The sequence below is a fragment of the Chelmon rostratus genome, chromosome 13 (assembly GCF_017976325.1).
Source record: "Chelmon rostratus isolate fCheRos1 chromosome 13, fCheRos1.pri, whole genome shotgun sequence".
NCBI classification, from domain to species: domain Eukaryota; kingdom Metazoa; phylum Chordata; class Actinopteri; order Chaetodontiformes; family Chaetodontidae; genus Chelmon; species Chelmon rostratus.
In genome coordinates this window covers 1,508,365-1,520,789 of record NC_055670.1, presented here as the reverse complement: position 1 = coordinate 1,520,789, position 12,425 = coordinate 1,508,365, and the positions used below count along the sequence as shown (strand labels likewise).

At 40.5% G+C, this 12,425-nt stretch overlaps 4 protein-coding genes across 6 annotated transcripts; all 4 read right to left on the bottom strand.

Annotated features, from left to right (window-relative positions):
• On the bottom strand, window positions 1–891 carry LOC121615710 (gamma-crystallin M3-like). The gene is made up of 3 exons (XM_041950070.1): window positions 880–891; window positions 408–650; window positions 1–276 (listed from the first exon to the last, which is right to left on the bottom strand). Exons 1-3 carry the CDS (start codon window positions 889–891, stop codon window positions 1–3), a joined length of 531 nt encoding a protein of 176 aa, XP_041806004.1.
• Window positions 892–2,282: 1,391 nt separating this feature from the next.
• On the bottom strand, window positions 2,283–3,061 carry LOC121615713 (gamma-crystallin M3-like). The gene is made up of 3 exons (XM_041950075.1): window positions 3,023–3,061; window positions 2,647–2,889; window positions 2,283–2,558 (listed from the first exon to the last, which is right to left on the bottom strand). The coding sequence occupies exons 1-3, from the start codon at window positions 3,050–3,052 to the stop codon at window positions 2,283–2,285; spliced, it is 549 nt and encodes a 182-aa protein (XP_041806009.1). The 5' UTR covers window positions 3,053–3,061.
• Window positions 3,062–5,707: 2,646 nt separating this feature from the next.
• On the bottom strand, window positions 5,708–6,471 carry LOC121615712 (gamma-crystallin M3-like). Its single transcript, XM_041950074.1, has 3 exons — window positions 6,430–6,471; window positions 6,084–6,326; window positions 5,708–5,986 (listed from the first exon to the last, which is right to left on the bottom strand). Exons 1-3 carry the CDS (start codon window positions 6,460–6,462, stop codon window positions 5,708–5,710), a joined length of 555 nt encoding a protein of 184 aa, XP_041806008.1. The 5' UTR covers window positions 6,463–6,471.
• A 2,394-nt stretch (window positions 6,472–8,865) lies between these two features.
• On the bottom strand, window positions 8,866–12,190 carry LOC121615711 (gamma-crystallin M3-like). Of its 3 annotated transcripts, none has more exons than XM_041950071.1 (3): window positions 12,182–12,190; window positions 9,236–9,478; window positions 8,866–9,138 (listed from the first exon to the last, which is right to left on the bottom strand). In XM_041950071.1, exons 1-3 carry the CDS (start codon window positions 12,188–12,190, stop codon window positions 8,866–8,868), a joined length of 525 nt encoding a protein of 174 aa, XP_041806005.1. The 3 variants fall into 3 exon arrangements, with proteins under 3 accessions (XP_041806005.1, XP_041806007.1, XP_041806006.1); XM_041950073.1 differs by lacking the exon at window positions 12,182–12,190 and adding an exon at window positions 9,578–9,625; XM_041950072.1 differs by lacking the exon at window positions 12,182–12,190 and adding an exon at window positions 9,578–9,586 and having other exon boundaries at window positions 8,866–9,131; window positions 9,232–9,478.
• Window positions 12,191–12,425: the final 235 nt, after the last annotated feature.

The following is a 12,425-nucleotide window of genomic DNA, read 5'->3' as shown; positions in this document are numbered from 1 at the left end:
CTAACAGGAGTCAGTAATGCGTCTGATAGAGCTGAATCTCATTCCATCGTATCCCATGTCCCTGAAGCTCCTGTACTCTCCGGGCCTCAGGTACATCATCCTGCCTCTGTAGTGGGGCTGCTCGTACATCAGCCAGTGGCCGTCCATCACGTTGCAGGACTGGCAGTCAGACATGTGGTAACGGTCTTGGATGTTGTCGCAGTCGTCCATCAGCTCATACATCTGACCTCCGAAGTTCTCCATCTCGTAGATTCTTATTTTATAGGACCCTTTGTGCTGTTAATAGACAATATATAGTGATTAGTCATTTTGATGGAAACTCAGCTCCTGTTAGCAGTCAGGAGTGTGAGATATGTAATGCTCTGTATTTTTTGACATCTGAATGTCTTGCCACCTGAGTGTCATACCATGGGGATCATACGACAGGACCTGATGCAGTCACCAAAACCCATCATACGCTGGTAGTCGGAGTACTCCCCTCTCCTTAGAAAGTATTGCTGACCCACGTAGTTGGGACGGTCGTAGACCATGAAACAGCCGCTCTCCACCCTGCAGGAGTGGCACCTGCTCAGATGGGAGGACATGTCAGCGCAGTCGCTGCTGGTCTCATAGGAGCGACCCTGGAAGTTCCTGTCCTCATAGAAGATGATCTAGAATCCAAAAGAGCAGCTGAAGCTCAGCATCATGCATTATGGAATATTACCAATCTCAACACTGATGTAAACAGCTATCCTTATAGAATCATTAGTATAGTGTTGCAATAGTGCCAAAATGACGCATCCATATAGCCTTTAATTGCACAATACTATGAAGCAATGATAAGAACAGGCAGACATCATAAGAGCAGCAATTATAGTTACGTGTCTATAATAAACTTACCTTGCCGTGCATGGTGGCTGATACAATGAGTGATGCTATAGCAATCCTATCCCGCATTTAAGCCTTTTTTATACCTAACGTGACATCCAAACAATCGATGGCACTATTGTATGGAAGTCATGAGTCAGCATGAGCATGCAATGTTAGTCCCTCTGTTTGTGAATGCTGATGGGAAAGGGTTATTATGCATCCTCTCACAAGCTCTATCATTCTAGATCAAATGCCTTGTGTATCTCTCTTTCACATTTATGATTATTTTGAATATGATCAGGATGATTCACCTCTTTCTGGCTTAGGAGTAACATACTGAAAAAAAAGATACAAAGTGCAAGTCTGGATCATGTTTAAGGCATACTGTGAATCTTCCGTTCAGCAAATTTCTTCTGTCATCTAAAATTCGGTTGCTGGGCTGAGCAAATTGTTTCAAACAAAAATGTCCCGCAAGTCATCATGGATGTAAATGATCTAGAGAGCTCACAAAAAGGTGTTTGCACTATTCTACAGGTGTGCATGAATTCTGTGAAGGCTGCAGCCAACTCCTGTTTGCTTTATGGCAACCTTCACTATTTGTTCTATCACATACTGTCTGCTTGTTTTATCTTGAGCCTTATAGTATTCATACAGGGACACACACACACACCCACCCAGACACACACACCCACACACTCTGGTTCTACTCTTTATAGCATATAACCTGCTGTTTGTACAGCGTTTATTGTATTTTAGGTTGCCCTCTTGTCCAGGTGTGTCTTGAAAAGAGATTTCAATCACACTTTTACACAATTAAATAAATGTTAAACAAATCACAATAACAGTACTGAATGTTATTGAACACTCACTCAAACTAATCAACGACTGCTTTAGAGGAGGTCATAAATATCTGTGAGATGTGGTGGCACATACTCTCACATTATTTCTTACATGCAGAACGAAGGCAGAGTTTATAGTGTATTCCAGCTGTATATGTATTGTTTTACAACCATGTCATAACCTGTTACACAAGATTAATAATTTGTAATCATTTGTATTTCTGATTCCTCGTTGATTCTGGTATTTAATTCTAATTGGATTTATTGTGATTTATGTAAAACAAATACATCTTTTTGACAATTTCTGTTGCACAATGTATGAAGGCGATTTTTTTTAAGATAAAAGACTTTAATCTTCAATGTTGATAATGATAATAATGCTAATCTGTTTTTACAGTGTCTTGTGTCTGTGACGTCATTTGTGTCATTTGCTTTAGACCCCTCTTAATATTCTGATTTCCATTAGTTATCCACATTGTTTATTCAATGTATTACATAAAATCCTTTTTTTGCAAACATGAAAGAACAGAAGAAAGTCATAGGCACAAGTTTTAGTTTTCTCTTTAATTTTTGTTTATTTCAAAATGAGAATGTCTAGCACATGTCCATGATACGCCTCATGCTCATGAACCTCATGCCACTCATGCCCATGTCCCTGAAGCTCCTGTACTCTCCAGGCCTCAGGTACATCATCCTGCCTCTGTAGTGGGGCTGCTCGTACATCAGCCAGTGGCCGTCCATCACATTACAGGACATGCAGTCGGACATACGGTAGCGGTCCATGATGTTATCGCAGTCGTCCATCAGCTCATGCATCTGACCACCAAAGTTCTCCCTCTCATAGATCCTCATCCTGAACTGGCCTCTGTGCTATTTTTTGGAGAAAACAATAACCAGTTAATGTCTCAATATCAAGTTTAAGTTTAAGTCTGTAATAGAATAGCTGTTTTATGCCTACCATGGGGATCATACGGCAAGACCTGATGCCACCGCTCATTCCCATCATGCTCATGTAGTCAGCGTACTCGCCCCTCCTCATGAAGTACTGGTTTCCCATATAGTTGGGACGGTCGTAGACCATGAAGCAGCCGCTCTCCACCCTGCAGGAGTGGCACCTGCTCAGGTAGGAGGACATGTCAGCGCAGTCGCTCATGCACTCATAGGAGCGACCCTGGAAGTTCCTGTCCTCGTAGAAGATGATCTGAAAAACATGGGATGCATTAGCTGACAGTAGAATCACTGACAGAATTTGATCTTGCAAGTGCACTGGATATTTTGTATAAATAATAACAGTCATGACATTTGTCATTTGTTATTAAAAAATTTCAGCTTACCTTGCCCATGCTCATATCAGTGGTGGTCATACTTGTAGGTGAGCTGCTGCTGTTGCTACTGCTACTGCTGCACTGCTGTCCTGTTTGGTTTAACCCTTGCTTTTATACCTGACCAAATCCTACAGAGTCAGTGGGCCCCCATTATTTAAACCCCTGACCCAGCAACATGGTATAGAGCACTGTAGAGGCCTGTGTTACTGTGTCATATAATCACATGATTGGGCACTCGAAGACTTTAGAAATGTACCCTTTTGACCAGGTAACACAAAGCCTTTTCCCCCTAAATCTAAGGTAGTCATACCTGTTTCAGTGTTTTACCTATGTTATGCCAGAGACCATTTAATTAAAGTTAGTTTAACACTTTGAACTGGGGTGTTGTATACAGTAGTAATAATAAGTACTGTACTTCATGATAATTAACATTAACTGGTGTTTAAACAATATAGTGCATCACTGTGACTCTGATGTGGATTTTATTGTGAAAAGGCATAACTCAAACTTAGAGTTACAATCAAGTTGTCTCTTATTTAAAGACTAAAGAAATACAGTCAGTGATAAAAATTTACCTAAAATAATTTAATTTAAGTGTGAATGTGCTTGGATGCATGATTAGATACGTGTATTATAGTTTAAACATTGTGTTTGCATTAAGACAGTATTATTGGAGATATTGGCTTCCCCTTGAGGCACTGTTTTGCACTTACATATTCGGTATATAAAATAGATTAAATTTAATATTTTGCACATATTTAATTGTAAATTGTAACAAAAACATAATGAACCATGACCTCAGACTGCAGTAAATGTTGAACTGTAATTTTGCATGTCACACACGAACTCCGTAGAGTGTGTTAAATGCACAGTATGGATGTTAAAGTTGGATGACGTTAGTGTGGGATTGTTGCCTATAATGTTAAACAACCAACATTGCCAAAAATCAATATGAATAAATGAAAATGAAAATAAATGATCTTGCTAATGAGTCAGCAATACAAACTATATCAAATAGATTGGCTAACTAGCTAGCATGCAGGTAAGAATTAGTGGACTATGTGCTTGTATGTACTAACTGTTTTATGTTATTGTACGGTTACTTATTTGATGAATGACATTAAGTATAAGACACCATGGGGCAGATTACTTGGCTCATTGAGTACTATAAACACGGATAATATGAATGCTCAAATACTGACATTTAGTTGCAGTTTGTACACTGTAGACTCAGTTCTTGAGATGTTTTGATACTGACAAGATATAGAGGGGACTGTGCATATGCAGCTGCATTAGCTGCACACATGGCAGTTTTGCTTTTGTCCTTCCTCACTCTCTGACTATCATGTGATGTTTGATGTGGTCGTGTCTAGATGGTAACCCTAGATTAGTGAACTTGTGCACATGTGCACTTGATTCCACAGGCTATAGTAGGTCTAGTACTTTTTAGGCATTTAGACATTCTAGTGCGGAAATGTTCATATTATGCCTTTAAATAAGGAAGAGCTGTTGGCTCTGAAAGTTTTCTGTTAATAATATCCTCAATTTTACTTTGAAAATGAAACACAGGAGTTTCCTAGATAACTGAACAATGATATAGATGAGGGGTTCTCAGACTTATCACTCTCGGGTCTGCATCTGATATCCTATCAAGGTCAGAGGTCTGGAACAATTGGCAACAACAAAATAACATGTGATCAATTAATGAACATCACATCTCTTGTGATTGGGCCAGCATGAAACTGAAGCAGACAAGGCTCAGACATTTAGTCCTTTCCGACTTAGATGTATTCTGGCAACTACATTTATTTTAGTTGTAGAGATTGTGAAGGAGACGCATTCTGTATCTGCAATTTAGGAGCTGATTGCAAATTCCTGTAAAATGTTCATGTGTGAACTAGGCAGCGACAACACACAACCCTCTCTCCAGTAGTTGTCATCGTCATTACATTCAACATTCATCTGGAGACAGGACTGCTGTGAATAATATGCTGGCTGCAAATACAGAAAACACAACCAAATACACAAACAACAAGCTACATTTAGAAATGGCAACAATTCGGAGTCCAAGCCGTGTCTGTGGAAACGCTTTCCGTTACTGTCTGTGCTACTTCCAATGTGTTTCTTCATTTGGTTGTGTTTTCTGTATTCACAGCCTGTTTTCTAAATGGTGCATATGTTTTGTCAAACTGATGAAGATATTTTCTGTATTTGCTTGTGCTTTGTCTATGTGCATGTGTCTCCTGAAGTCGCAGTGTACTGAGCTCTCAGGGCCACTGTAGTGTCACCAGAACCTTTGAATTATGCTTGATAACCAAGTGAACTTTTCATCGGTACAGATTACAATTTAGGAGTATATAATAATAATAATGTTATGCATTGTTAAATAAACAGAATATTATCCTTATTTCGACATCAATAATAACCCTTTGCCTTTTGGTTGTAGCAGAAAAATGTATAGCCAAAATTTTCAGCAGATTTAAAACATGTTAGAATGAAGGTTTGCTCACGAACAACTGGTTGCTGTCTAAAAAAATTGAAATATATTGAATTTGAAGTTCCATGATGTATTTTTGGTATAATACTGCTTAATATGTATTTTATTGTGACAGCTGGACAATAAGCTTAAAAAAAACTCAAAAATGTGTGCAGCAATTACTTTATTTGGTGATATTTCATACATTCAGTCAACTTTTAGTAGCAAGAGTCCATGATACGCCTCATGCTCATGAACCTCATGCCACTCATGCCCATGTCCCTGAAGCTCCTGTACTCTCCGGGCCTCAGGTACATCATCCTGCCTCTGTAGTGGGGCTGCTCGTACATCAGCCAGTGGCCATCCATCACATTACAGGACATGCAGTCGGACATACGGTAGCGGTCCATGATGTTGTCGCAGTCGTCCATCAGCTCATGCATCTGACCACCGAAGTTCTCCCTCTCATAGATCCTCATCCTGAACTGGCCTCTGTGCTATTTTTTGGGATTTAAAAAAAAGAATGAATGTCTCAATATCCTGTCCTATAGGGTAATAGAACCACAGTATGAGCTGATGCTGTTTTATACCTACCATGGGGATCATACGGCAAGACCTGATGCAGTCTCTCATTCCCATCATGCTCATGTAGTCAGCGTACTCGCCCCTCCTCATGAAGTACTGGTTTCCCATGTAGTTGGGACGGTCGTAGACCATGAAGCAGCCACTCTCCACCCTGCAGGAGTGGCACCTGCTCAGGTAGGAGGTCATGTCAGAGCAGTCGCTCATGCACTCATAGGAGCGCCCCTGGAAGTTCCTATCCTCGTAGAAGATGATCTGAAAAAAGGTAATTGTAATGGTTAGAAAACAAGTAACGAGGTGAATGAATCTGTTGATCTCTTTTTGTAAACAGTAATTTCTTTTCATTTAAAAAAAGTACCTTTCCCCTCATGCTCATGCCGGTGTTGCTCATGTTGGTTGCAGATGCGTTGTTGCTCTTGCTCCTGAACTGCCTGCCTACCTGGTTTAACCCTTTCCTTTTATACCTGACCAAACGTAAAGAATCAGTGGCCCCCCTCAGAGAACCCCTCGCTCAGCAACTTACTATTGAAGCCTATAGAATGCAGAGGTTATGTTCATTTTTTCAGGGACTGGGAACCTCGCAGTCTTTAGAAAGGTCTTTTCTCTCATTACAGAAAGCACTCCCAATAGTGCCTGCATCGTGTGAATAGGTTGGCCCATGTGACTGTTAAAAACTGTGTGTATGACCTGTTTGATGCATATTTTTCTGTCTGTGGTCATTTGAGTCACGGTTTGGTGTAATAAATTTGCTCCACACACAGCCAGCAAAAATGACATAAAGAAAAAGAATTTAGGTTGGGTGGAGATAGAGCTACGACTACTTAGATCAGCACACACTACACGAAAGCAAAAGTGCAGAGCAACATCTAAGCCAATGTAAGGCATGAGGGACTACTTGTAAATAAGTAATGAGTTTTTGGGGTTCAATCAATGCCTGGAGAGGAACTTTAACAGTAGCTGTTTGTACATTTTGTGGTTTGAGTCACATCATTGGCTAAAATATATTGAGCCAAAGAATGCAGTGACTTGAGAAATTCCACTGAAGGTTGTGCAAGCATTTCTAAATTAAAAGGGGTTTTGTCCTTTGGAGCATGAATGTGGTCAGCACATTTCATTGCAACCAGCCAATTAGTTTATACAACTTTAATGTAAATTTGGAGAAGTTTCATCCTCTAGAGTTGCATAATTGATAAAAATTTGTCAGGCAATTACGTTTTAATATTTTGTGTGGACTGATGGCGTCAACAGAGAAACAGTCAGCAAAGGCTAGGGTCAACAAAAGCATTTGGTTTCATAGTGTGGTAAATATATATATAAAGTGTTGGTGAGGTGAAATGTTGAACTGACAATAGTGCTAGAGTAAAGGAAAGGACATTTAAATCATTGGACTCATCGTTTGGGGATTATGATTTTTCTTTCTAAATATCTTGGCAATCTGGCAACCTGTTCTCTTTTCCGAAGAGTCAAAGACTCTCGCTTTCTCACTCCCCTCAGCATCTCAAACAGATGCACAAGATACCCTTTAGCACCTCATTAGAGAGACCAAGCTTTGAATTAACTACACTTTACATTGGAGCCATCCACGCCCAGAGCAACTGGTCCGGCCGTCTAACGTGTTCTCATCCCAGCAACGCACAATGTCTTCCGGCTAGAAAGCCTTTCTAACACATTGTTAATGTTGTGAAACAGTGGCGGTTTGGCTACGTTCAGGCACCCAAACTACTTAGTTATGTTTATGAAATGATTGTTCACTTTTGGTTTCACTTTTGGTTCTCACAGGACACAAACCCCACTCTCCTGTATAAAACTCGTACTTTTCCCCGACCTCCAATACTCAAAGGATTTTCTTGCTCTTTATACTATGTCAGCTTGCTCTAAGCGCCTAATATAAATATGAGTTTATAGTGGAGTTAGTTGAAAGCGCAGTGCGACTTATATAGACACTGAAGGGTACCAACTGTGTCTGTATGGAACACAGAGTGGCATGACGTCAGTATCTGATGCTCTGGAAATAAGACTAGGCTCAATCTGGCCAGTTGTTGTCCAGTTATCTTGCCAAGAACAAAGCAGGGCAATCCCAAAATAGTAAAATCTTTTAAAACCCATATTCTTTGTATTCCATGATAACATCATATGCCAGTGTTTAACCAGTGTGGGCCTGAATCATATTTTTTTACAGCACATATGACAAAATGTTAATTTTGTTCTGACCTATACTGACTTCATTAGAGCGTTGGGTCCGTTTCTTTTCTTAAAAATTCCTAGTTAACTGAAACTGTTTGCCGTGCAGCACTTAACTAGCCTTGTACTTATGGTAAAGAATTGTTTTTGTGAATCTGTTATGGGGTAACTGGTGGGACCATACTGTCAGTAAAACAGCGATGATCCCATTAAAAGAGATGTTGTTCATTGTCATTTATTTGATTTCATTATTTACTACCAACTCATTTTGACAGTAAAATACAGCAAATAATGTAAAAATCAAAAGTAGGGGAGACCTCAAACCACAAAAAAAAGTTGACAAAACTTGTTTTGTTAGCTGTCATTGTCAACCCTACTCAGATATTTGTTGTTTGTGGAACTTAAAAATCAGATGTGCAACCTCCGTCACTCTCATCATTCACAGGATCAAAGATTTTTTTCAAATGTCAAAGAATATAAAAACATGCAAAATATGACTAGAAATGGCTTCAATTATGCACTAAATTAATATTAAATGACACAACAGGAAGAAATTTTTGTCAATTTCTTTTTATTATTTTGGCTTATTTAGACATATTTAACATAACTGTTTTTACATGTCCATGATACGCCTCATGCTCATGAACCTCATGCCACTCATGCCCATGTCCCTGAAGCTCCTGTACTCTCCGGGCCTCAGGTACATCATCCTGCCTCTGTAGTGGGGCTGCTCGTACATCAGCCAGTGGCCATCCATCACATTACAGGACATGCAGTCGGACATACGGTAGCGGTCCATGATGTTGTCGCAGTCGTCCATCAGCTCATGCATCTGACCACCGAAGTTCTCCCTCTCATAGATCCTCATCCTGAACTGGCCTCTGTGCTATTTTTTTGGATATAAAGAAAAGAATGAATGTCTCAATATCCTGTTCTATGGGGTAATAGAACCACAGTATGAGCTGATGCTGTTTTATACCTACCATGGGGATCATACGGCAAGACCTGATGCAGTCTCTCATTCCCATCATGCTCATGTAGTCAGCGTACTCGCCCCTCCTCATGAAGTACTGGTTTCCCATGTAGTTGGGACGGTCGTAGACCATGAAGCAGCCGCTCTCCACCCTGCAGGAGTGGCACCTGCTCAGGTAGGAGGTCATGTCAGAGCAGTCGCTCATGCACTCATAGGAGCGCCCCTGGAAGTTCCTGTCCTCATAGAAGATGATCTGAAAGTGGGCAAAATAGAATAGGGGATTTAACCTTAGAAATAATATTGATATGATCGATAGTCAGTTAAAAACAGTGGGTGAGATGAGTGTACTTACCTTTCCCATGGTCATGGTAGTTGTTTTAGTTCTTCAGAGAACTGTGCTGCTGCTACACTGATGGTGGTCCTGTTTTAACTGTTACTTTTATACCTGACCAAACCCAAAGAATCTGTGGCTCCCATTGTGTAAACCCCTGACCCAGCAACATGGTATAGAGGCCTATAGAGTGCTGAGGGGCATTTGTCACATTTCCATGTGACTGGATCCCCTAGAAGACTTTAGAATGGATTTTTCCATAGGGAAGTCAATACAATGAGAATTTTTTTTTGAAGTTACAATGCTGGGTAACAAACAATAGACTCTTTTACACATTTCAAAGTACATTGTATGGCCTTCTGATTGGTAAGTGGACAATTTATACACATGAGCATCCTTTTGTGTGACCACAACAGTCTGACATGCCAGTATATAATGCACATCTGCAGGGGCGCTGTAAGGGGTGGGGGGTGGTGGGCTAGGATAATTTCAAGGGCCCCTGGCTGACAGGGGCCCACAAAAATACTATGTGAATATAGAACATCATTTATCTAAGGACATTATTAGGGCCCCTGATATTTTTTAGCCAATTGGAATTTCAGCAATATGATTGTGGTGTGTTTGTCCATTCCTTTTTTTTTGCTAAAATCATCCATGTAGCCAAAATGACACCCTTCAGTACTTTGTTAATAATGTAATAACATAATATAATAACAGTCCTGACTGTTGAACCCAGTTGCAGGCTAGCTACATTGTTTTATATACCACTCTGGTGGTTTGATCTCACTTCAGATACACTCTTCTCCATTTACAACAGTATTACAGTCATTGCTTATTTACCTGAGATCATTGATAGTGGATAGCTAGTTTTAAAGCAGCCATCCAACATTTAGTTCCCCAGATATATATATATATATATATATATATATATATATATATATATATATATATATATATATATATATATACAGCCGTCCTCAAAATTATTCATACCCTTGCTAATTCTTGTGATTTTTTAATTTAGTGATGAAATGAATGCAATTTTTCAAGTTTGTGTACCAGTTATAAGTGACCAACAATTGAAAGAATGACAACAATACAAAATTCCAAAAAATCTTTATTTCAGAGTTATTTTATATATATATATATATATATATATATATATATATATATATATATATATATATCACTATCTCATAGTCAGAAGACCCCATTCTGACAGCTACAGCATTATGCAGGCAGATGTGGTGGGAGAGCTAATAGCTAAGTAGCTGAATCCTCAATCAGAAGGAGAATTGAGTTCCTGGTTGTCCCTGTGGAGCTCTAGCACTGGACAATACCAAGTGCTTCTCAGAGCTGAACCTCAAGCTCCAGCCAGCTTCTCAGTTCTCAAATGTGAATCCAGTTGAAACAGCATTTCTATAATCTGCCTTGTGAGGATCAAACCATTCTTACCACTGCCCACATACCTCATACATTTAGACCAGGGTACACACAATGAATACTAAAATCACCATTTGGCAACCACTTGCTTTAAAATATCAGAGCAACAAGGATTGTATAAACTAGTTCTTACATTAAGTAAATGACAATATTAGGTGGTCAGAATCAGATACCTGGTTGCAAGTGGAATGCTGTGAACATCCCTGCATTATATTAACGAAAAAACAAAAGGACATATTACTTATCACTTGAAGGATATATACACATTACTGACATTATTTTTATTTTCATTCAATTGTGATTTTGAGATAGGGTACTGGGAAGAGAGACAATTGGTATTGGGGTTGGAGTTAGTGTAATTAGTAAGTGACAAGATTTCAGGACTCAGAATGCAGACCACAGACAACTCAGCGAGTTGTCTGGGCCGACTCCTGACGTCCCAGGAACATCAGGGTGTCGTCTGCTGAAGTCCTCTATAAGAGTCTTATCCATAATAAAGCTTGTGGGGACCCAGGATCTCTCCTCAGGGCCATACCCCTCCCAGTCCACCAGATACTGGAATCCCCGTCCTCGACGGCGTACAGCGAGCAGCTTTTTCACTGTGTAGACGGGACCTCCGTCTACCAGGCAAGGAGGTGGGGGTGGTTCGGTGGGGGGTACCAAGTTCCTTTCACGGACAGGTTTGAGTTTTGACACATGGAAGGTGGGGTGGACTTTCATGGACCTGGGGAGTTTCAGACGGACAGATACTGGATTAATGACTTTAGATACAGCAAAGGAGCCCGAAAAACCTGGGTGCCAGCATTCGGGAATGCACATGGAGAGGGAGTTCCTTTGTGCACAGCCAAACCTTCTGGCCCTGAGCATACTGTGGTGCCGCTCGATCAGCCGTTGACTTCATCCGTGTCTGGTTTCTGCACAGCATGCTCCGTGCTGCTGCCCAAATGCGTTGGCATTTTCTTACCAGGGCGTTGGCTGAAGGGACGGTCACCTCACGGTCTTTTACCTCAAAAAGAGGAGGTTGATATCTATACACTACATGAAATGGTGACATTCCTGTGGCTGCTGTGGGGAGAGTGTTATGAGTGTATTCCACCCAAGTTAGGTGGTCACTCCAGGAAGTTTGATTCTGGGAGACAAGGCAACGGAGGCAAGTTTCTAGGTCCTGATTCATTCTTTCACTTTGGCCATCGGACTGTGGGTGGTACCCGGATGTCAGGCTTATGGTAGCACCCAGCATCTGACAGAACTGATGAATTGGGGCCGGAAACGATGTCTTAAGGCAGTCCATGTATGTGAAAAATCTCTCTGATCATAACTGTAGCTGTGTCTTTGGCTGATGGTAATTTGGGCAGTGCAATAAAGTCGGCCATTTTGGAAAATCTATCCACAACAGTGAGTATGGTGGTGTTACCTCTAGACGTGG